Below are 22,847 nucleotides of genomic sequence, written 5' to 3' on the forward strand. Positions count from 1 at the left end.
CAAATATTAGACACAAAACACTTCCATGATCACAGCATTTATTTAAAAAAGCTTTAAATGTAAAATGGCAGACACAGGACATCACAATATTTAACAAGTACATCGTGTTTTTTTTTTTTTTTTCTATGCTAGGATTTAAGCAAATTCATAGAAAGTCACATCCACAATTTACGAACATGAAAAAAAAATTATTTTGGCCTCAATATCAAACATGCATGGGAGTCAAATAGAAAATTTGCTTTAACCATATGTTTCTATAAATGACACTGAAGGAGTTAAATGTAAGTTGCAGTTAAACCTGTTAAGCTGTATTTTAATAACCTCTGTTCAGAGACCACAGAGTTAAAGTGATTTCAAAAAGTTGAAAATGACATCCAGAAAGCAAAGTCTGATTGTGGCACAAAAAGTTCTATTGCAGATATGACACCGTGACTACAAGCAGGAAAAAAAGGATTGGATTGCAATTAATAGTTTAAACAGCGTTGCTTTTCAAATTTAACACCGTTGTGCTTTGCAAGACACTGCCACTTTAAAACATTAAATCTGTCGGTTGCGCTGTGCTTCAGTATTTACTCTAAACTGCTCACTTATAGCCTTTTTTGTTGCTTTGAGATTTGTGCTGTACAGTCAAGTCTGCTTGAAAGGCACCTCTCAGCCATTCATTATCAGAAAGCGTCTGAAAATGATGAATTTCCTCTGGTAAAACAAAGGACCATTTGTACACGAACAGTGCAAGAATGAAGGTCTTCATCATTGGCACATAGTGTTTTGCTGAAAATGAGATCACTCAGTATTATGGCACAAAAATGGTTTTCCTGTGGTTTCACAGTTGCATAATTGGCCCTATTTTTATTTTTCCTTTATTCTATCACTGACACTAATGTAATACGTGTCTGCCATGATTACAGGGCGCCCATTTCTCCACATTTCAGTTATTCTTCACAGCAGGTGGTGCTGTCTCTCTCCTTTATGGAAAATGACAGATTGAAAGTAATGATGTATTTTTCCTCTTGGTTTTTTACTTCACTTTTTCTGAATACCTTTTTCATTCAAGTGTGCCAATCTGTGCTCTACTGTCAACTTTTATCTATAATGACTTCTGTGTTTTTTAATATCCAGTTTCAAATCCTTGAAATATGGACCATAATGAAAAAGTCTAAAAATGTTTCCTGCAAAGTTTAGGTCCATTCAACCAGCCACAATAGTAGAGAAATGCAGTATATTTATTAAAATGTGCTGCTGTGTATCAAAAGGTGTTCTTTAATAGACTTTCAGAAATCTGAGCCAGATCAAGAGACCCTTAAATCCCTTTAAAAGCATGAAGCTGAGTTTTTTGAAAAGAAGTGTATATTTGGTATGCATTTCTAAAAGTTATGATCTGTGTAAAGCTTTGTTTGTGTGCATGAAATTCACTTTTGAAATGCAGCTTCAGATCCACAGTATTGTAGTTTTCTTGTTTGCTCATGTACACACAGCATTAAGGACAGATGAGTCTAAGCAGCCTCAGTCGTCTGTTTTTTGTCAACTGAATAATTTCGGCTGGTGCCTTTAAGATGCTACTTAATTTAAATATGACATTAAACAAAGCACTTTCTGAATATGGAAAGATAATACTGCCATATGGGAAAAATAAAAACTGATCAGTATCATGTTATAATGAGAAACTTTCCCTTTTTAACAAAGTATTGATCAAATGTTATTTTTTAGACATGACAGTAATATGCTTCTTCATCTGAGTTTTACTTCAACCTTTTGTACTGAGCACAGACACTTGAAGCAGCTCATTTCCACCCACGCAGCCTCTCACTCCTCCCCTATGGAGTGATCACCAAGTCCTTGCAGACCTGACGTCTTCGTAAATCTGCCTCCTCTCATATCTCAGACTGTGGTGACGGACAGCAGAGGGTTGTAGACCTTCTTCCCATCAGCAGACCTGGTCCCATGAGCCAGTAGTTCCTGAATGGTTATCCAGTTGTCCAGGATCTTCCGACTCCGTTTCTTCATGCTCCTGCGGTGGCACAGCTCCAGGATGGAGGGTGGTTCCTGTTGTGGCGTCCCCTGCTGGCCGCTGCCGCCACCACCCTGCTCCCTCTCACGCTCCCTCAGACAGTCGAGGCGGCTTTGCATCATGAACTCCCTGCGCCGCCGCTGCTCCCGGGCCTTTAGCAGCTGCTGTTTCCGCTCTTCTTTGCTCCAGTAGCGGCCCATCTTCATCTCACTCACAGCGTCGTCATCCGTCGTCATACCGCTGCGCTCCTCACTGATCTTCATGGCTCGGGCCTTCAGGAGGCGATCTCTTACAGGCCTTTTGGCCACGTAGCGGGTTCCGTCACTGCGGATCTTCACCTTCCACTCCATGCGAGGGGATAATGGTAAAGGTAAACCCACTTGTGGAACATCTTTACATGTGCTACCGAGACTCATGGGGCTGGCGTCGCCGTTGTTGTCCAAACCTCCCTCTCTGAGACCAACTAAGCGCTCAGAGGTTGAAGGAGACCTCAGCTGCATGCAGCTCAGGTAGCGCTGAGGTGGTTTTGGTTCAGTCTGACGACGGGACAGATAAGGGCTGTTCTCTGCACTACGTCCACCGGTTCTCTCAAGTGTCCCACTGGTTTTCGGGTTCCGCCTCACCCCTCCGTCTGACCCCCTCCGTGTTCCACTGTCTCTGGACAAGGACCGAACTTTCATTCCGGGGCTGGATGTCTTACCTTCAGCTCCTCTCCTCTGACTCTGAGGAGCATAGGGTTGATTCAGATTTATTTGCATCCCCTCTGCTCTTTCAGCCCTGGTCCCTCTCTCTCTCTGCCTGGTGGAGTTTGGAAGTTGGACTCCAGCAGAGAGGAGAGGCTCTCCCCCCTCGAGGCTTTGTGTGGAGGGTGAAGGGTACTGTTCGTTGACCAGAGGGGTGCTCCTGCAGCTTTCCCCTCCAGTGTTGTAGGCACTCGTACTGTCCTTATCCGAGCGCTCCCTCTCAGGGAGCTCATTAATGTCTGACAGTGCATGGTGGCTGGACTCCTCATTAACCAGAGGACCATTTATGTCCAGACGTCCAGCTCCGACACCTGCACCTACACTTGCTCCATTTTTGTCTTCCAGAGGCCAGGCCTTCATGCAGCGCTCCCTCAACTGCTGCATCTTCTGTGCCCTCAAGATGTTACGGCACTTAAACTCCAAGTGGCGTAACTCCTCCTCTAGAAGAGCCATTTCATGCTGAGAGATGCTTTCATTCCTGTTCACGTCCAGTGGGATACCTCCCTCCTCTTGTGCTTGCCCCTGGCCCTCCAGTAGTTGCAGACCATTGCTGCTCTTCTCATAGTAACACTTGATCTCCAGGAGTTCTTTGTACCTCTCACATTCCTCCTCAGTCAGACCAGGCATCATCATCCTCACAGGGTCCACCATGTAGGCCCTCTCCAGTCTCTCCACCTGCTCCAGCCCTCCTCCGTTAACACAGTCCAGCCCTAAGAGCGAGTCAGTGCTGAACTGGAGGTCCTGGGAGTGCAGCAAGGGCGGAGTATCTCCTCGGCTGGAGAAGAACTTGCGCATACTACCGGGTGTGTTGGTGGCATTAGTATTGGAGGCACTAGTGTGGTCGTCTCCTAGGAGGTCATGCTCTGAGGACTCTTCATAGCGTGTGCTTTCATCTGTGCGGCCCACACCGCTGTCCAGCTCCTGGCTGTTGCTCAGGACGGTCTGCATCAGAACAGGCGAATCTATGTTTCGTGAGCGACTGTGGCCGCCCGTCAAACCTCCACCAGCAACAATGCCACCTCCAGTGCCTAAGATGGAGGTGTTATTCCTCAGTAAGTGGCCACTGGGCAGATGGACAGCATTGTCCAGGGGCTCGAGGTCCAGTTCATCTTGGTCCAGCTGGTTATCATTCTGAGGGTTAGAGGGGTATCAGACGCAGGTTAGTAAATTTGTTTGATGACATCACAGTGGGGTGATTAAGTTCAATGTTAAGGAGACAAAAGAAAATTATGGATTAGAGCTCGGGTGTCAAACATGCAGCCCATGGCCCAAAACTGGCCCACCAAAGGGTCCAATCTGGCCCACAGGATGAATTTGCAGAATGCAAAAATTACAGTGAAGATATTAACAGTCAATAATATCAAACTCATTTTAGTTCAGGGGCCACATAGAAGATCAATCTGATCTCTATTGGACCGGACCAATAAAATAATAGCATAAAACCTATAAACAAAGACAACACTAAACTGTTCTCTTTGTTTTAATGTGAAAGGTTGCAAATTAAAATTAGATTATGAAAATGTTTACATCTACAAACTATCCTTTCACAAAAAAATGCAAATAACCTAAGACCAATCTTAAATGTCTTAGAAAAAAAAAGTACATTTTTAACAGTGTTATTGCTGTTACTAAATGCCTTGTGCCTTTGTAGCTCCACTGCAATCTGGGAGTTGTAATGTAAATGTGTAAATGCTAAGATGAGGCACAATCACTTTTTTGTGAAAGGATAGTTTGTAATTATATGTTCATAATGTAATTTTACATTTTTGTTCTAATACAAACAAATTTTGGAGTTGACATTATTTTAGGTTTTATGCTATTATTTTACTGGTCTGGCCCACTTTAGACCAAATTGGACCGTATATGGCCCAACAGAGTTCAACACCCCTGGATGAAAGTGTTATCCATACGAGAGTCTTACATAATAACAGTATATGTATGAGAGCAAGCAAGAAGTAGCAATAATAAATCCAGCACAGATCTAGTTTCAATGCTTTAGAGTTGTACTTATTTCCGCCACTAGATGGAGCCAATACACTATGAATATTCAACACCAATTTGAGACTGCGGCATCTGTGGTTTCCCCCAAATGAAATGTGTATGAAAGAAAGTAACAGTTGGAATCTACCAGGAGTACACAGAAACACCTGACAAAGGGAAACACGTCTTTGTTTACAGCTTAATTTTAGGTGTTGAAGAATGAAACATCATCATTAGACCTTGATAATTAGTGATATTCCATAAGATCTGTTTACTGTCTGATCTGCCATTATGACTGACATCCCCACAGAAACCGATAAAACATAACTCAAATAAATGTGTTTAAATGAGTAAACACTTCACCCCTCAGAGCACGGTTGATCTGATCTAATTAGTTTGAATCCAACATGAACTGTGTTCAGACTGTGGGACGAGGTATTGATTATCTTTATCTTCATTCTCATTCTTCGACATCCCTTTTAGTCCTCTCCCTTTCTCCCTCAAGACAACACGATCAAGCCTTTAATCTGAGCTTGTGCATTTCCCTCTGATGATTTCTCATTCCCCCTTCTCTCCCTCGCTCTTGAATCTTAATGTAAGACCATGCCTCAGTAATATAAATCTTGTCAGGGTTTTTCAGGTAGTGCTTGAACTCATCTCTTCAAATACAAGGACGTATTTAAACAGGGGAGAGGTTATTAGTATATTTGTGTGTATATGTGTGTGTGTCTCTGACTTAGACCATTTTAATGAGTGCTTTTTAAATCTGCCCTCTAGCACCTCCTCTATATATGTGGACAGCATACAGATTTTTGTACTCCTGTTCTGTTCTTTTTTTTTTTTTTTTTTTTTTTTAATACAATGGTACACAGTGAAAATCCATTTGGCCGGCTCCATATGTCAAGTTCTGTGTTTACAAGTCATTTGGCAGTGGTGTGTTATTGAAGGGGCGTCCTGCATGTGCTACACTGCCCTCATATCTGTTAGAAGAGTGACCTTGAGGGAGACAAAGCGGGGGCCATGTTAGCATTGGGAGTGCAAGCACTGTTTGTCTTTTCCTCTCTCCTCTTCTATCAGTGTTCTCATCATGTTTTTGCACCTCTTTGCTTCCCCTCTCAGTACACAGCTCCGCTTGCAGGATGGGATCAAATCCAGCTCAATCCTGTGCTCCTCATTTCTTTTTCTGTCTCTTCTGATTTGCCTACCTTTCAATTTACAACCTCTTATCTATTATTTTCTTTCTTTCTTTATTTAGGATCCCCATTAGCTGTACCATAGCTACAGCTATTCTTCCTGGGGGTCCTTACAATAATCTTTACAACTAGTCAATGCAAATAACATACAATATAATCATACAAAACAATTTTTCACATACTACATAACATGAAAGAAAATAAATAACAGATAAAATACAGAAAATACAGCTCCTTTAGGTCAGCAGTAATATAGTATATACAGTACATATATTCAATTAGCCCAAGTATCAATCATTTATGGTCAATAGATGCTTCTTGACTGATTTCTTAAATTTCATTTTCACAGTTTTCTTGTGTGATGTGTTCCAGTAGTTTGTTCCATTCTTGCATAGCTCTGTATATTGCCTTCATTTCATTGCATTTGTTCTTGATTTGGATAGTGTAAAATTACCTCTGGTTGCCTGCTTGGTTGCATAGCTATGTCTATCTGAACTAAAACAAACATTTTTGTACAAGATGGATGGTTTTTTTGTTCTAATAATACTTGTTTTTTTGTTGTTGTTTTGTTTGTTGTTAATGTTTAAGACCAGCTTCACACATCCAGGTATAGAGAATTGCTTTTCTCTTATGTAAAGTTAGAATTCAAGGCACATGGATACATTTTTAGGTCAGTTTTCATGCTGAGTCTTACAGTGTTACTCCCAATAGCTGCATATCCAATTTCCTCACCTCTATCTCGGGTCGTGCAAGGAGCAGAGAGACATTAGTGCTGTCCTCTCTGGTGAGAATAGCTACCGCCTCCTCTCTATTCTGGATGTCCACTCCATTTATCTGACAGGAAAGAATAGAGAAAAAAAATTGAGTTTGTGTCAGATAGTGTAAGACCCTTTACACCGAGGCCAGCTTCAATTAAATAACACGATTCAGGAAATGCAGTACTGGGGAAAAAAATCTCTTCAGCCGGGGCTTAATGTAATGGATATTAATATCTAACCTTTTATGAAAAAAGAATGTATCAATTGAAAGACCAGTTTTCCTTAATATGTGAAAAGATTTGATTAAAAGTGACTTAATTTTTGAACTATGTTGGACCAAAGGACCTCTGTAGTGCTTTATACAACTCAACACTGTCAGAATTAAGGTATTTGATTTCCTGTAAAGGTAGAACTTCATGAAGTACACACATTCACCATTAACTTAGCAAATATATTAGTGCCATATTGACTGTTTATTAGTCAATGGAAAAAAAACATTGTAATGCAGTTTTGTTTTTTGTCACAAGCATATGCCGTAACTACTACATTTATTTTTTTCCTCAATAACCTCCTGTTAACTGCTTATTCAAGTCAAATTTTACAAATTCACAAATAGTTAACATGTATGGAATTACAGGTGAATTCGCAAGGACCTCACATCGCTCTAATAATATATTTTGTTTGCCTGTCCACGTTATTTTCTATAATGTAGCTACATATCAGATTCGGGAAGTGAGACACATGCACAAATGCAAAGAAGTTATAAGTGTTTAGATAATTTCCTTCAGTAGCACACACTGAAAATACTCCAGTGCATAAGTAAAAGTGAATTCAAAACCTTACTTTTAAAAGCAAATATGTAAGCGCTATCAATATTCATTATGTTGTAAATGGTCATGTTTTACTATACTATATGATGTTTTTGGATTTATTCTACTGCTCCATTCATGTATATAGTGCATTTACTGCTGAAATGAATTCTGATTAATTTCACTCAATGTAAAGGTTTCATAATTCTGAGTTGACTGTTCAGATTGAAGTCACACTAAGATCAAATTTATATACTGATTCACTACTACATATGGAAGTAGATGATAGCATGACTGAATAGATCATATTTTATGTGACTTGTGCAGTTCAGATTAACATGAAAAAACTAGGGCTGTCAAAATTAACACGTTAACATGGATTAATCCATCATCATGATTAATATGATTAAAAATTTTAAAGCAATTAACCTATGTGCAGCGCAGAATGACTGAATGTCTCTGGAAATGCATTTCAGGCAGTTTGTCCAAGTAGAGTTGGCGCCGCGCATGCACAAATGAGCAGCTGATCTGGTAGTGACAGGCAGCAGAACCAACCAATAAAGATGGAAGACGCTAAACAGCGAGTTGGCCCTCTTCGTTGGAAATTTGAGTACAAAAATAGCAAGATGGAACAGTTGTTTGAAGTTGATTTGTTGTTTTTTTGTTTTGTTGAAAATGTTGAAGACGTTCAATGAACACGTTAATTGCATATATATTCCCTTCTTTCTTGAGTCTATTTGCTCATGCAAAATGAAATGCAATTAATATAGATTAAAAATGAATGTTATTTCATTGTGATTAAATTGAAATTAATCCACAGCAACTCTGTGATTAATCTGATTAAATATTGTAATCATTTGGCAGCACTAGAAAAAACAGATCAGTGTCAAATGTTTGCAATAAGATCAGATTTGGGACACTTTTGCCTGTAGTCTGAACATAATTTTCGTCTTATTGAGAATATGACAAAACAAATGCTAATATAATATATATAAGAATGTAACTTATTTGTCCTTTTAATGGGGAATGGCTATTCTTGGGTTCTACCACCTTATAAGGCCTATAATGAGCAAAATGTGAATAACTATTTCCTTACATGTTATCAGATGCAGCAAATTAAAAGGTTATTGAGGGATATTATTAGTTAATTACCTGTTAATTGTAGCTTTCAATCATGCACAATAAGACATCAGTAACTGAGACAATATTCTTAGGATTAATAACAGCAAATAAAGTAGTTCAAATTCCTGTAATACTGCTTAAATAGTACCTGTAGTATGCGATCTCCTTTGCGAATGCGGCCATCTATTGCTGCTATGCTGTTTGGGTTCACCTTGAGAGAAGACAGATTTGTTATTCACTCAGAAAATAGGGAAGGATGTCAGGAAACAGCAAAGTTTTTTTATTATTTTGAGAGTTTTTGTTTTTATGACACTATCTTCACCTCTCCTACATAAATCCCCAAGTCCTCCTCTTCATCAGTTCTGTAACACACTGTCAGCCCGAGTTTATCCTGCTGCCGAGACTTATACAACTCCACCTCCTAGTGGAGTTAGGGTTAGAGTTAGAAAAAAAAGAGAAAAGTTCGAGGATGTCAGACAGAGAACAGTGGGGCTGCTTTCTGTAAGGAGTTTGGGTTACTAATAGGCTCTCACCTCATACTCCAGCTCATCCTGCCTGTCCACCTCATGCTGAGTGATATCGAAGTAGTCAGTAGGGTCGTAGTATTCAGGCTCTATAAGGCTGAAAATGAGAAAATTCAGAAATCTTATTTCAGTAATTGGGGCAGCAAGAAAATTCAAAAGTGTGAACAGAATGCCATGGAAGACAGCAGACAAGTTCTGTTCTGACAGTAGGACATGTTGCCATTCCTTATTATCCTCCCACTCACAGTTCACTGAGTAGATATGGCTCCAGTAGGGGTGGAAGTGGAGGGGATGGTGGAGGATTGGGTGGGGGTGGAGCTCCACAAGGATGCTGGCTGCTCTTGCCCAGAGTCAACATATGCTGGAAACTGATGTCCGTCTGGGTGCAGCTGTCTACACAGTCGGCCATGCCCATGGTCACAGGCCCTAACGCCCCAGGGGCTCCTGCTAGGCCGGCCCTTCTGCGGGCCCCCCTCCTCAGTACACTGGACAGTACAGGGTCTCTTATGTCAAGGGCGGGATCCCCAGAAAGGCGCGACAGCTCCTTTCCGTTCACCTGACAATGCAGATATTTAGGTTCAGATAGTGGGAAAACAGAAGCAAATGGAGGATGAATTAAATTAAAGCGAAATGATACAGGTAGAAAGGTGAAGAAAGTTACAGTCAATTAAGTCACAGGAGTGATTTTCTACATCTATTCATTCTAGCTATTATGGCAGAAAAAAAATGCATGAGAGAATGATTTGAGAAGAGGTTTGTATAGTGAGAAGATGAGCTAGATACAGTAAATACTGAGATAAAAATCACAAAGAGAAGGGGATAGAAGGATGGACAGACCCACATGGGCAGTTTTGTCAGACAGGTTAGTTCAGAGAAATAAACTGCCTCACAAAAACAACAAGCACAGCAGGAGGAACTACAGCTACTCACACCTAAAACAAAGAGGGACTGAGGTTGTGTTAGTAAGCATAACAGAAAAATCGACTTTTGCAGACACATAAATGCATTTGAGTTGAGAGAGCATAAAATGGTTTGATCTAAAAGGGTTAGACTTCACATCACACCAAACAGCAGAGCAGAAGGTTTTATACTGAGACCTTTAATCGACCGTCAGCATCGAAAGAGCACAGCATGTTGTTTATGTGACCCTTCTGTGGAGACACGGAAAGAAAGCAGGAAAATGGTGGAGATAGAAAGTAATTAAAGTTATAACTGTGAAGGTTGGGAAAAAGGCAAAAGCTTACACTTTAAAGCAGCAAACCAAATATAAAGAAGAGGAAATCAGTGAATTTTAGATAAAAATGAACTTTCTTCTTACATTAGACTTTTTCGCTCTGCTCCTTTTCAAACACTGTAGTATTATCTTTCTTTTGTGTGAATAAAAATGGTTTTTCTCTGTTCAAATATGGTTAAATAATGAAGTTTATTCATATTCTCTGGAGAGTGGTTGTCTTTTATGAAGCAGAAGAAGCCAGTTGGTAAAAAGGATTGTAATGTACAATTTGGAATAGTCTATGAAGAAAAGACAGCATTTAGTAGTGTTCACACATATTTGTCATTGTACAGAGTTTTTTTTTTTTAAAGTGCTTTATAAATCTGATTTTTTTTGTTGACTTGTTAGATATATGCAGCACAAATGAGACACTGGAAAATTTATGAGGAAAAATTCTTTAAAATAATGGTGATGAAATGAAAAGAAAATTTGACTGAAGGATGAAGGAACAAAATCAGTCGCAGTCTTTAACCCATAAAGACCCAAACATCCACCATCTACCAAAATCATCTACTGATGTTAAATGTTTGATACCTTTTGATCCACTAATCCATGTAAATAATTGGTGTAAAATACAGTTTGTCATCTTTTCATGGTCATCAGACATGACCCATTTGGACGTTCAGAGGCTCCGTAGTTACCAAGGAAACACTGTCATCTTCTACAACATTAATTCACCGGTAAAACCCATGGAGTTGGATCAATGACAGTGGATGGACACACTAGGTTGATGTTCAGTTAGTGAGAGATTCTGCTGAAACAGTCACTTTTTTTTTCTCCAGTTTTCTCTATTTTTGATATAATAACCCTCAACTTTACTCTGAGCTTTTATGAACATCTACATGATCAGAGATTTAAATGTTTTTATTGAAAAAAACAAACAAAAAAAAAAACGCAAGATACAGAAGATAATATTATAATAAATGGTCATAAACCACTTAAGGACGGTTAAATATAGAGAAAAACCCATTTGGTACCTGACACAAATGTCACACTGGGTTCTTATGGGTTAAACCTAAAGGAGGAAAATTAAGTGTTGCTGCAATACCACATGTTGATTTTTTTTCTGCCTAATTTTGCAAACACAAATTTGCAAATAGATGCCTCCCTTTGCTTTCATTACAGATAGAGAATGTAATCGTGTTTATGTTTTGCAGGTAGTTCCTGAAGCCAGACAGTCTTTGTATGAGCTCATTCACAGAGCACAGATACTGACCTTGGCTGTCTGTGACTCTCCACATCTTTACCACCCTTCTTCATCCTCCCTCTTCCTCTTGCTTCTCTTGTCCCCTTCCAGTAATTGCATGTCAAATCAATGTTCCCCTGTGCAGCCAAGCACAAAAACTTTGTTGCCACATTCGGCCCTCGATTTCCCTCTCTCTCTCCTCTTTCTCTGTATTTCTTTTTTCTTTTTTGGTTCCCTTCCCTGCTGTTACCACTCCACCACACCCAGCTCCACCACCATCACCATCATCCCTCTCCTCTGTCCTTCTTCCTTTGTGCTTCCATGTTTCCATTCATTTCCACATTTCCTTCCCTCTCTCTTCTCCTTCCTTCTTTCTGTCCCGGTCCATGCCTGCTCTTTCCTTCCCTCCCCTATTTTCTCTGTTTTTTTTTTTTTCATGCCATGCTGCCTCAGCAGTTCTGTCTACGCTGTCCCTTCCCTGGAGATGACAAAATGCACTGCTCTATTTCAACCGGTCTATCTCCTTGTGTGTTTGTCCTTCCTCACACTAATGCTGCTTCATAAATCTTGCTGTCTCTATTAATGAGCTCCTTCACTTCGAAACAAATAAGATCCTTCCTCTCTACATGGTCCACCAGTGGTGCAGAAATTAAAATCCTATGGTATCCTCCATGGTTAAATTACTGAAAAGGGCACCTCTACATCTTTCAGCAAAGTGTACAAATGTCTTTTTTCTCACCTCCTGATCTTTTTTTGTCCAAATAACAGGAGGTGTTTTTTGTTTCAGCGTTGTGCTCGTGACCACTCGGCCCTGCTCTTCTGGATCAGAGGGAGGCTATTAGAACCCAGCTCTGTGGTCATGAGTGACAGGTATGAATACTGAGAGAGGGAAGGGAGGGGGGTTCTCATTCATTATCAGTGAGAGGTGCTGAGATTGCTTTGAAGATGACTTCATGAAGGTTGTTGTGTGTTAGACAGCTTTTCGTCCTGGACTTGATGGGGAATCCATTATGCACTTACCATGTGCTGTTCCCTATTATCTCTGGGTTATAGGTCAGTGCATACATATACTGTTCATAAACTATTCTATGCAAATAATGAATCCATGGGTTGCACCCCCACCCCCACATCCATCCATGTGCTCATACACTATGTTTAAAATTGAAATTCAGAAAATATAGCAAGGCTGTAGAATTCAGCGTTGCACAGCAGGGGGTGGGTGGCGATGGTTGCGTTCATCGTCTGCCAGGCTGAGGGCGGGAACGATGTGAGTAGAGATGAAAGAGATGCAAAGAGTTCAAAGTATAGAGAGAAAAGGCAAAGGAGGAGAGACACTGAAGGAGAGTGCAGAGAGCGAGCAGGAGAGGCGGTGAAAAAAGGGTAATGATGCAGGAGAAATGAGAAAATCAAGCTTTCAAGGAATTACGGAGTGAATGTAAATAGAGAGTAAACCTGGCTCGGGGTTCAACACTAGTATGTGTAATGTACAATACACAATATGTGAGTGTACACACACACACAATGGAAGCTCATGGGAAATAACTAAGTGGTTGATGCATAATTAGTTTTTATCTGAAAGCGCTTTAAAGAGCAAATTAATCTCATGTGCTGTACAAGAGAATGAAGTAAAAAAAAAAAGGGGGGGAAGGCGACTGCAGCCCTGGGTGTGAAGAAAAATGCAAACAAACCCAGACTTAATCTGAAGTCTGCTCTTATAAACTGTTTTTTGTTTTTTTTTTAAAATCAGGAACCTGTTTCTCCTGGTGTCACAGAGTTTTACTCAAGCCCAGACTCATGTAGATGTTCCTGTATGACCGAAACCTGCCCCTCTTTATATTGGATTCCACTTGTTCAGTAACTGATTTTTCTCATCTCCGATACTTTGAAGGCCGGAGCAATCACCTTCTCAGAAAATCAATTAATCTGTGGACAGAGCTGTCCTTCTCCTGTTGTAACTCCTGTTGTATGATATCTATGAATTAAAATAAGAAGGGAGGGAGTGGTAGGCTTATTATAATATGATACCAGTGAGAAGATATTGATTTAACAAGCAGCTCAAACTTCTTTGAAATTTTGATAATGAAGCTAACAAGTCTCACTGGGAATACAGAGGAAATAAACACCATTTGGCAATATTCACCAGTTACAACATAAAGTTCTTTATGTGAGTGGCTGAAAGGCATAAACCCTCAGGTATTTTCAAGGGGACACTAATGTCTACCCTACATCTTGTGTTTCACTTGTGTCATTTATTTAGATGTGCCTTACATTCACCTCATATAGAAACTTCCCAGCATTATTTGATTAGACATTTGGTTTGTTATGTTAGAGAAAAAACATCAAATGAAACAGGGAGAAATAATTAGCATAATGTTAAAAGAGAATACATTTACATTATAAAGAAAAACATTTGCCATTACACCAATGTTTGTCCATGACAATAGAACTACAATTTATCCGATCAATCAATTTGTTCGTCAATGCTATATTCTATGAACTGGATCACCAAAATATTCAAACTGTTTTATGTTATATACTCACATACGGGATTTAGTAATATATATTCTTAAGGTTGTATTTCAATATCAAATGGAACAAAAGAGCTAATTTATGTACAATAAATTGCAGTTGAGGCTTTGGATGTACTTGATCATTAGGCTAGCTGTTTAAAGAAAAAAAAAAGAAAGAAAAAAAAAATTCAAGTCTAATCTTAAAAAGGTCATGTGCTGTATTGTACCACATAAATCATCAGGTATTCCTTGTATTTTGCCCTTCTCCAGTGTCTAGGTTCATGCATGTATCTACACAAATGTGAACACTGTGTGTGTGTGTGTGTGTGTGTGTGTGTGTGTGTGTGGGGGGGGGGGGGTCTGAATGCAGCTGTGCATTAACCAGCTAATGTCAGGTGGTCATTGGTATGTATTGATTCTCATCTGTTTCCCCCCTTGTGACTGTCAGCATGTTTCTTCGTGTCATTGTGAATGAAAACACATTGGGTTTGTTTAATGACTTTGGTTGCCATGGAAACAGCTTCCCTCTGAGTCCTTCTTTTACAGCGACGGGCAGAGAATTAGTTGGGAGTGGCTCAGGGGGGCAGAGCTTTAGCATGTGCGGTGCAGGTACTCTGCAACATGTAAAAAAAAATGCAATGCCTTGCTTTAAATGCTTTATGAGCCCATAGGTCCTCAGCCAAGGCTGTCATTCATCAACTGAACAACAATATGCCTTTTTTCCCTGAGGCTACAGGGGGCAAACCTGATCAGAAACATGCCAGTGGGCATACCATCCACCAGTGAGCAGCAGAGACCCCATGTATAATGCATGAGTTTTATTCCTTTGGCAAGAGAACCAAGTGTTTTGATAGAGTCACGTTTAACAGCCTGGGCTTCCAATCTGATGTAGCTGTAAGCTGTTTAGTGCTGTATTTATTGTCACAGTTACTTGGTTAACTGCATCTAATTTAGAGGTGTAATTATACATGTTACTTAAGAAAAAAGGCGCAAAGCTGGAAACCCCCAAAGAGGACTGTATAGTGTGGAGAGCCATGAAATGTAATTATGGTTTCTCTTTTATGATGATTTTCTAATGATTGGACACTGTACACCTCGTCTTTTGTTTGGCATGGGTTTTAGATTAATCAACCATCTGCACAGCAAGAAACGATTCTAATCATTTCATGTAATAACAGTTATTAAATTTCATGAATATAATAGCATGCAGTTTGTGATTACGGTTTCAGTTTATCTGGAGATGTGTTTGCTACCTTCAGTATTTTGCAGATTTTCTTTCATCCATCTTTTGAAATTCATAGGCAACAACGTATGCTTCATTAATGAAAGCTCCAGGTTTTCGTCAATATACTCTCATTATAGCGGACTAGTCGACCTCTCAGAGCCAACAGCTTTGGCTCTGTTTAGTACTCCATCTGCGTTTGTTCTCTCTGTCTCATGCTTCTCTGCTTCAGCTCAGCAATGTCTTTTCTGGCTTACCAGACCACTGTACATGCACACTTGCTGCTCCACCACCCAAAGCTCTGCTCCATCTACACAACCACCAAATATTTACATTCATGACAACCCCCTCAGCATGTTGCGAATAATACAACATACCCCCCGCCTATCTCTTCAGGCATACCCGTTTGCTCTACTGATCACCACGCCCATCTGTGCAGGTATTGTAGTAGACCTTGATGTGTGTGACGGTGCTGAAGGTCTTTAGGATGACAGACTTCTGGGGACAGAACCTTTGGGCACAGTTGACCTAACATCAACAGATCAGCGGAATTCATTTGATTTCCACTTTCAAAGACTTTAACCTGCATGCAGTCAGTGTCATTATGGCTGACCCCTGTTAGATGGGGTCACTGATTATATGATGCACCTCCCTGCTCTGGTTTTATGAGCTGATCCCAGACTGCACACGTTACTCCTCATTCTCTGTCACTACACCCCAGGGATCTGTAAAGCCTCTCATGCCTTCATATTCTGCATGAAGTTCTTATTTACTTCTGGCATCTAAGGGCAATCAGAACAAAAGCAAATAAAAGAAGATGAGCCATCTGACTGTCCATTTTTTTCCCTATCTGTTCCATCTTTATTTCCTGCCTCGCCTCATTACCGCTATTCTATCTAGTCTGAGTCTGGCACCTTGTTTTTCCCATCTCTTGGCATCGCCTCTGCCACCAGATGCAGCCCACTGAACTGGGCCAGACCTCAACTCCATCACGTAGCACCCAGCTGAGGCTTTCTGATGCCACAGATACTAAATGTGTTGCACTGCATACCCATGTGTGCTGAGTATTAACATGCTTACTAAGGACTTGACTCATTTTGGTCAACGGATGTATGGTCGAGTTACTGAGTAGGAGCCTCTTCAGCCGCTGCACAGCCAGATGAGCTTACTCACATACAGCCTGTGGTCCCAGTTGGCAGGTGGTACTGAGCCTGTAACCGTGGCAACTCCTTTCTCCCATAACACTTTAGCCCAGCTTTAACAACCCATCCATCCTGCTGTCTCTGTGGCTCTGCACCACTCTACTTTCCCCACACCCGTAGAGCTCTCCATCTTATGCAATTCTCACTCTCCTCTTTCTGATCGTAATCATTGTAATCACTGTGAAGTACCATTATCATAATTATCAGTATTAACATCATGGAAGGACTATTTAAATACTGTAATTAATAGCAATGTTCTTTTGAGAAGATGTACAGAATGATTTCTACATCTTTTCTTGGGCTAATTTAATTTAAAATGTGCTGCAAAGATAGATTTTGGCAGAGCTGAGATTTGTTTTTAGCCTCTGGTGTTTATATTCACCTAAATCTGACAGTTTTTATCCAATGTAACATAATATTAATAGCATAATTCTGTATAAGAGTACTAAGTTGTTTTTAGATTATTTTATGAATTACCTGATGTTGATACCCTTGACATTTTAAAATGCATAAACAGATACTAAATAAATCAGGAAGTGTGTTGTGTACATATGAGGTATGTCTGCTACTTTGTGCTTGTTGCTGCAGATAGAATCAAACCATTAAAAGGTGATTATGAGACCAGTTTTGATTGTCATGCAGTGGTATCATTGAAAAACAAAGGGGCAAGTTAAGGCAGAGCATAAAACTATTTAAAGAGGACAAAGGAATTATATTTGCTTGAAGATCAAACAAGAGAAAGGAAGGCAGACAGACAGACAGACAGACAGACAGAGGAGACAGAGAGCGCTCACCTGGAACATGACCCTGTATTGTTCCTCAGGCTTTTGGACCACACACATGTTGCACCCCATTGTGACTTTTGACACGGTGCTGGACTGTGCAGGTCCAAAACTGCCCCAGATGACCAGTTCTCACACCAAGACTCTCTCTTTCAGGGTCTTTGTCTGTGGCAGTGGGAGAGCCCCACCCTCATTCGTAGGGTTGTGGTTGTATATTCACGACTCCTCCTCAGAGTAACACACGACACATCCCTGCCAGGGACTGATACACACTGAACTCTGCTCTTCTTCTGTGTGCTGCTTTTGATTTAAGTGTTGTAATCCAGAGTAAATTTTATTGTTGACATATTTTCAGAGCAGCAAGTCCAAGTATTTGTCTTCATCACAGCCAAACATTTTAGTCCTTTGAACTCCTCACTATAATTTTATCTTTGGGTTAGATGACAGTAGAGCTGGAGAATAGAGTCTTTGTGGTTTGTGCTTTACATAGATATGTTCAGTGCCTTTCAGTGAGCTGTCAAAAATGTTCTTACAGTCTTCTTCTGTGCAGCTTTGTTTGTTCTGTAGACTGTACGATAGACTGGGTTTTATCGGTATAACTCCAGCTGAACTCTCCCACACTTCTCCTGAGTTTCTAGACTCGAAGCGCTAAACCTCCAAACAGCACATTTTCAGCAATGCTCTTTGAGAGAGTTAGATACAAACAATGCAGCTATCAAAGAACTTGCCTCAGTCTTGTTGTGCCTCCTGCTTTCCTCACTCCCACACCGAGCTTCCCACCTACTCTACTTTGCTTTCCCAGGTTACAGAGTTCTTGCTGAGGGTGGCTGGTGAGATAACGTCTCCTCCTTACAGACCTGTCAGTACCTGCTTCACCTGCTCTGGTTTCCCACTTCAGGATCAATACTTTGTTCAAGACATTTCCTAATTTAGTCCATTGAAAATCGCCAGGTGGAGAGCTGGATGTGCTTGGGTGGTGCAAGGTAGCAAAAGCTTCTCATTACACCCTTAGACAGGATCTTTAAGCCCTTGCTGTGAAGCTAAGATAAGCCATCCCAGGGACACAAGCCCCCCCAAAAAATAAAACACACACACACCTGCACATGCATCAAGACAGACAACACATCCCCTCTTTCAACTACAAGCTTTAGTACACACACAACCTGCCAAATTTCCTGTAACTGTCAGCAGACCTGCCATCAATGGAGGAGACATTTTTTAATAAAGTCTCTCCAAACCTGCCAAACAGCTACTACACACAGTTACACAGATCGCTGAAATGCACAGCTTCAGAAATACAATAATTTTATCAGATCTCTTGTCAGCTATCATGACAAGTATAAGACTATTGATTCTCTAAGCCACAGCATGCTCAGCACTCCGACAGACTGCTGTAGGGTGAGACTGGAATGACGGATTATAATTAAATTAGTGACCTCTTAAACAGAGATCCGACAAGATTATCTAGTCTGTGTAGAGAAATCAATATCAAAGCAACTCATGGATCAGCTAGATTTTGTGCTTGCAAGATAATTGTGGAAATTAGAATTGCTTCGGAGTATCATCAGCCCTTTACTCATAAACTTCTCTATATTCACAGTCCCAAATACATTCTCTTACGCTTCAGTGTTTTGTTCAGCTATTGCAAACTGTCTCAGTCTGTTGACATGAAAAATCCACTCGCTCTAAGGATAGCCTCAGTCTGCATCCCTCAAGGATAACCTGCCTCAGAAGCGAAACAAAACCCCTGTATAACTTTGTCTGCCACCTTTCTGCCGCCTTGCCTGCCCTCTGAGTCCAATCATGTTGGCTAAACCTTTATCTTTAACCCTCCAGCGAGAACTGACAGTGCACTTGTAGCTTGAGGATCTTCTCTAAAAGGTCCATCGCTCTGTGTGCTGCCACTGACAAGGTGTTAAAGCAGCTAATCCTCATTCAGGGCTTCACTACACCTGTGTCCTTTCCAGAGGCAGTGTAATCCCAAACTGCAGGTCTTTACACAAACCACATACACACACAGTTGTGCATTTACACAAGCAAAAAGAAAAGCACACAAGAATGCTTTGTCTACTCATGCAAACTCTAAGAACAGACTCATGATACCTTAAGAAAATACAACCTGATAGTTCATCTTAGAGATGCTAATCAGACTGCAGTGAGTGTCAGACAAGCTCAGCAGGTATGTTAACTGTACCAACTGTCAACCCCACTCTCCTCCACCTCCCACCCATCATCATATAAATCTCTCAACTCCTTTATCAGTCCTACATGATTATTACAGTGTGTAAGAGCATCCGTCCCATGGCAAAAGCACAGCTACAGTACATGTAGTATTTTTTCTGAAAAATATTAGTATTATCAGAAAAATAGTGTCTTGTAGGAACAAGTGCACATGTAAAAGTTAGTCCATCCTCAGTGTGCAGAACAACAAAAAGCCAATTTAAGTCCAGATCCTTAAGTCCATGTTAATCCTCCTTTTGTCTGCTGGTTACACAAGTCAGTGTATCCACAAGAGAGTATTTTTGTGCGAGAAAAGAAATAAAAACCATAGTGAGTACTCCAGGTGGTTAGAGTCTTGAGCAGAGTGCGGCTCCTGTCTCAGGTTAGTGATAAATCACCATCAGCAGCCTCGCAAGATGAGAGAAATCACTAACGGCTGATTGGAGGATACTTCTTGGCTTCTCCCCATGGGCGCGACGGTAAATGCACTCCCCCACTGCAGCGGGGGGAAACACAAAAGGCAGTTTCTTCACAGCAGTGATGGAGCCTGCTGATCTGTACGTTGCAGTACTACTACTGAAGCTGAATTCTTCTGGATTTTACACTGTATAATCTATTGCTCACTCCTTCTCTCTGCCTCTCCCCCACCCTCTTTCTCTCCATTTCCAGGGCTGGGCTACTGCTCTCTGCTAGTCCCTCCATAATTTTTACCCACACCTCATTTGCTACCCTCTCCCTCCTCCTTACACTCTCCTCTCTCCCCTTCCCCTTTCTGTTTCTTTCATTCTGCTTGTCTGCAGGCAAGAGAGCAAGCACTGGAAAGCCTATGTGTACTGTTTGAGCAGGACAGTATGAGATAACAACAAAGCTACATAAAAGTGAATAAAATATCAAGGAATTCATGTGTTGCAATAGTAAGACATTCAGACAAGCAGGGAGCAGACTCATTCATCTCATGGCATATAAGCAATTCTGTGTCACCTTGGCTTAAAAAAAGAATGGGTTGATCGCTCTCCAGCAGTAAAAATAGCCAGAGCAGGTAGAGAGCTCATGTCTGGCTATGCATTCAGATGAGGTTCTGTGCAGTTATAAAGAAGAAGGGAAAGGAAACACAGGGGGACAGAAAGAGAAAAAATAAGTGAATAACAGGTGTGACAGGATGAATTGAAAGATATGGAGGAAAGCCAAGAGAAAAAATGCAAATGACTGTGTGGGAGAGCAGTGGAAAAGCAGAGATGGGATGGAACAACGGTTTTCTGTGGTAATCAAAATGACCTGCCGAGGCAGAGGCATATGGAGACATTTCATTTTAACTATCTTCCCAGCCTGGGAGATATTTGTGAGTAAAATCTGTCTCTTCCCTACCGCTATTGTTCTCCCTGTGCAACTCTGTGCTCCCATTCTGAACGCTGCTCACTGGCTAATTTTCAATTTAAAACAGGCTTTGCTGACACTTACTGCAGTGCCAATGCCAAGTACCTCCGGGCTGAGAAGTGAGACCATCCACTGGGTGAAACGGATTAGGCTGATATGATCTGAACGTTGATATCAGCCTGATAAAAAGAATGTCTTTTCTAGTATGCAACAAAGCTGACCTTTCTTTGAGGAAAACATTTCCTACCAAACAGTGTGGTATTTTTTCATCTTTGTCTGCTCAAACCTTCTCTCGTTTTATCACTGAAAACTATTTAGCAGCTGCCAAAGAATAAACAGCTTTGGTAGGTCACTCTTTTTATGTGTCTCTGCCTCACAAACACAAACATAAACCCATTTTCACCAGCTCCTATAAGGTTATTTGTTGTAAGCCGGTCTAAAACAAGATTTCACGGTGGCTGTGTGTGGTTCAACAGGCTTACACATATTTTGGCCCATCTGAGAATGCTGCAAACCAACAAATGCTGAATCCACGCCACATGCTTAACCCTTGGAAACACATTAAGGCACAGATAGAGATGAATGAAAATTAGAGAAAAACCTGACTGGACTGGTCTATTGGAAAATACCCCAAAACAGAGGACACCAAAATCAGAACCGGAAAAGCCTGGTTTCTGGGAAATTAGTCATTTTTAATTGAGAAAAATGTCTAGTATGTTTTTCAAGGTCAAGGTCAGGTTTATTTCTATAGCACATTTACTTCAACACAAAGTGTCCAAAGGGCTGTACAAGGATGTAGGTAAAAATACAAAATATAATAAAACAAATAAAAATATATGGATAGTAGAAAAGCACTCAGAGAGTGCAAACCTCCGCCAAGGCAGATCAGTCCCCCCCGATCACCACCCAAATTTTAGCTTATGCCAGTATCAACATTTCCTGAAAATTTCCTCAAAATCTGTCCATAACTTTTTGAGTTATCTTGCTAACAGACAGACAGACCCTGATGAAAACATAACCTCCATCATCCTTGGTGGAGGTAATAAATTATAAGGTCTGTTAAAACTGATAAAACAAGTACGCAATAATAAAATAGTCTCTAAAAATAAAACCAGAAGATGAAACAAATTAAAAGTGACACACTTGTATTAAAAGCCAGTGCAAATAGGTGCGTCTTCAAACTAGATTTAAAATGTTAAATGGACTGTACACATGTGACATGTTGGGGCAGAGAGTTCCAGAGCCTTGGACCTGCCACAGAAAAAGCTCTGTTGCCTTTTGTCTTCTTGGTATGTCCAAAAACAGGTGATTTGAGGATCACGTTTCTCTGTTTTTTTATAGAAATTAATCTCATATTCATTAAAAAAAACAAAGACAAAGACAATGTTGAGCAAAATAAACAGTTACAAGTGTTGTTGGAAAAAGGACCTTAACCCTTGAATTTAATAACTGGTTGAACATCATTTAACCTCATCCAAGGGCTTCAGTAGCTGTTGATCAGACCTGCACAATGTTCAGGGGCATTCTGGACCACTCCTCCTCACAGGACTGCTTCAGTTCAGCTGTGTTCTTAGGATGTCTAGTGTAAACAGCTCTCTGGAGGTCATTCCACAGCATCTCTATTTGATTCAGGTCTGGGCTCTGACTCAACTCCAAAAGATATATTTTGTTTTTCTAAAGCCATTCTGTAGTACATCTACTTTGAGGTTTGGTATTATTGTCCTGCTGCATCACCAGTCTTCTACTGAGCCTCAGTGGGGGGACAGCCACTTTCACATTAACTTGTAGAGCACGTTGATAAACATAAGGATTCATTTTCTCTTCCATGATGGCAGGTGTTCCAGGCCCTGAAGCAGCAAAACAGCCTCAAATCATGATACTCCCTCCACCATACTTCACCATGGTGTTATGTTCTCATGTTGGTACGCTATTCCCTTTTTA

At 40.6% G+C, this 22,847-nt stretch overlaps 1 protein-coding gene across 2 annotated transcripts; it reads right to left on the reverse strand.

Annotated features, from left to right (window-relative positions):
* Positions 1 to 21: 21 nt before the first annotated feature.
* LOC115421844 (PDZ domain-containing protein 4-like) lies at positions 22 to 20,172 on the reverse strand. Of its 2 annotated transcripts, XM_030137807.1 has the most exons (8): positions 17,325 to 20,171; positions 10,235 to 10,288; positions 9,383 to 9,693; positions 9,147 to 9,234; positions 8,936 to 9,034; positions 8,762 to 8,824; positions 6,657 to 6,758; positions 22 to 3,882 (listed from the first exon to the last, which is right to left on the reverse strand). In XM_030137807.1, exons 1-8 carry the CDS (start codon positions 17,382 to 17,384, stop codon positions 1,879 to 1,881), a joined length of 2,781 nt encoding a protein of 926 aa, XP_029993667.1. In that variant the 5' UTR covers positions 17,385 to 20,171; the 3' UTR covers positions 22 to 1,878. The 2 variants fall into 2 exon arrangements, with proteins under 2 accessions (XP_029993667.1, XP_029993668.1); XM_030137808.1 differs by lacking the exon at positions 10,235 to 10,288 and having other exon boundaries at positions 17,325 to 20,172.
* Positions 20,173 to 22,847: the final 2,675 nt, after the last annotated feature.

This window comes from Sphaeramia orbicularis, chromosome 7, assembly GCF_902148855.1.
Source record: "Sphaeramia orbicularis chromosome 7, fSphaOr1.1, whole genome shotgun sequence".
NCBI classification, from domain to species: domain Eukaryota; kingdom Metazoa; phylum Chordata; class Actinopteri; order Kurtiformes; family Apogonidae; genus Sphaeramia; species Sphaeramia orbicularis.

Bases quoted from the DNA above. Each gene is read 5' to 3' on its own strand.
- LOC115421844 (XM_030137807.1), bottom strand. From the start codon at position 17,384: ATGGGGTGCAACATGTGTGTGGTCCAAAAGCCTGAGGAACAATACAGG. The intron at 9,235-9,382 runs GTGAGTGGGAGG...TCTCATTTTCAG, and splicing joins CCATATCTACTCAGTGAACT to CCTTATAGAGCCTGAATACT. The intron at 6,759-8,761 runs GTACTATTTAAG...CTTTCCTGTCAG, and splicing joins AAGGAGATCGCATACTACAG to ATAAATGGAGTGGACATCCA.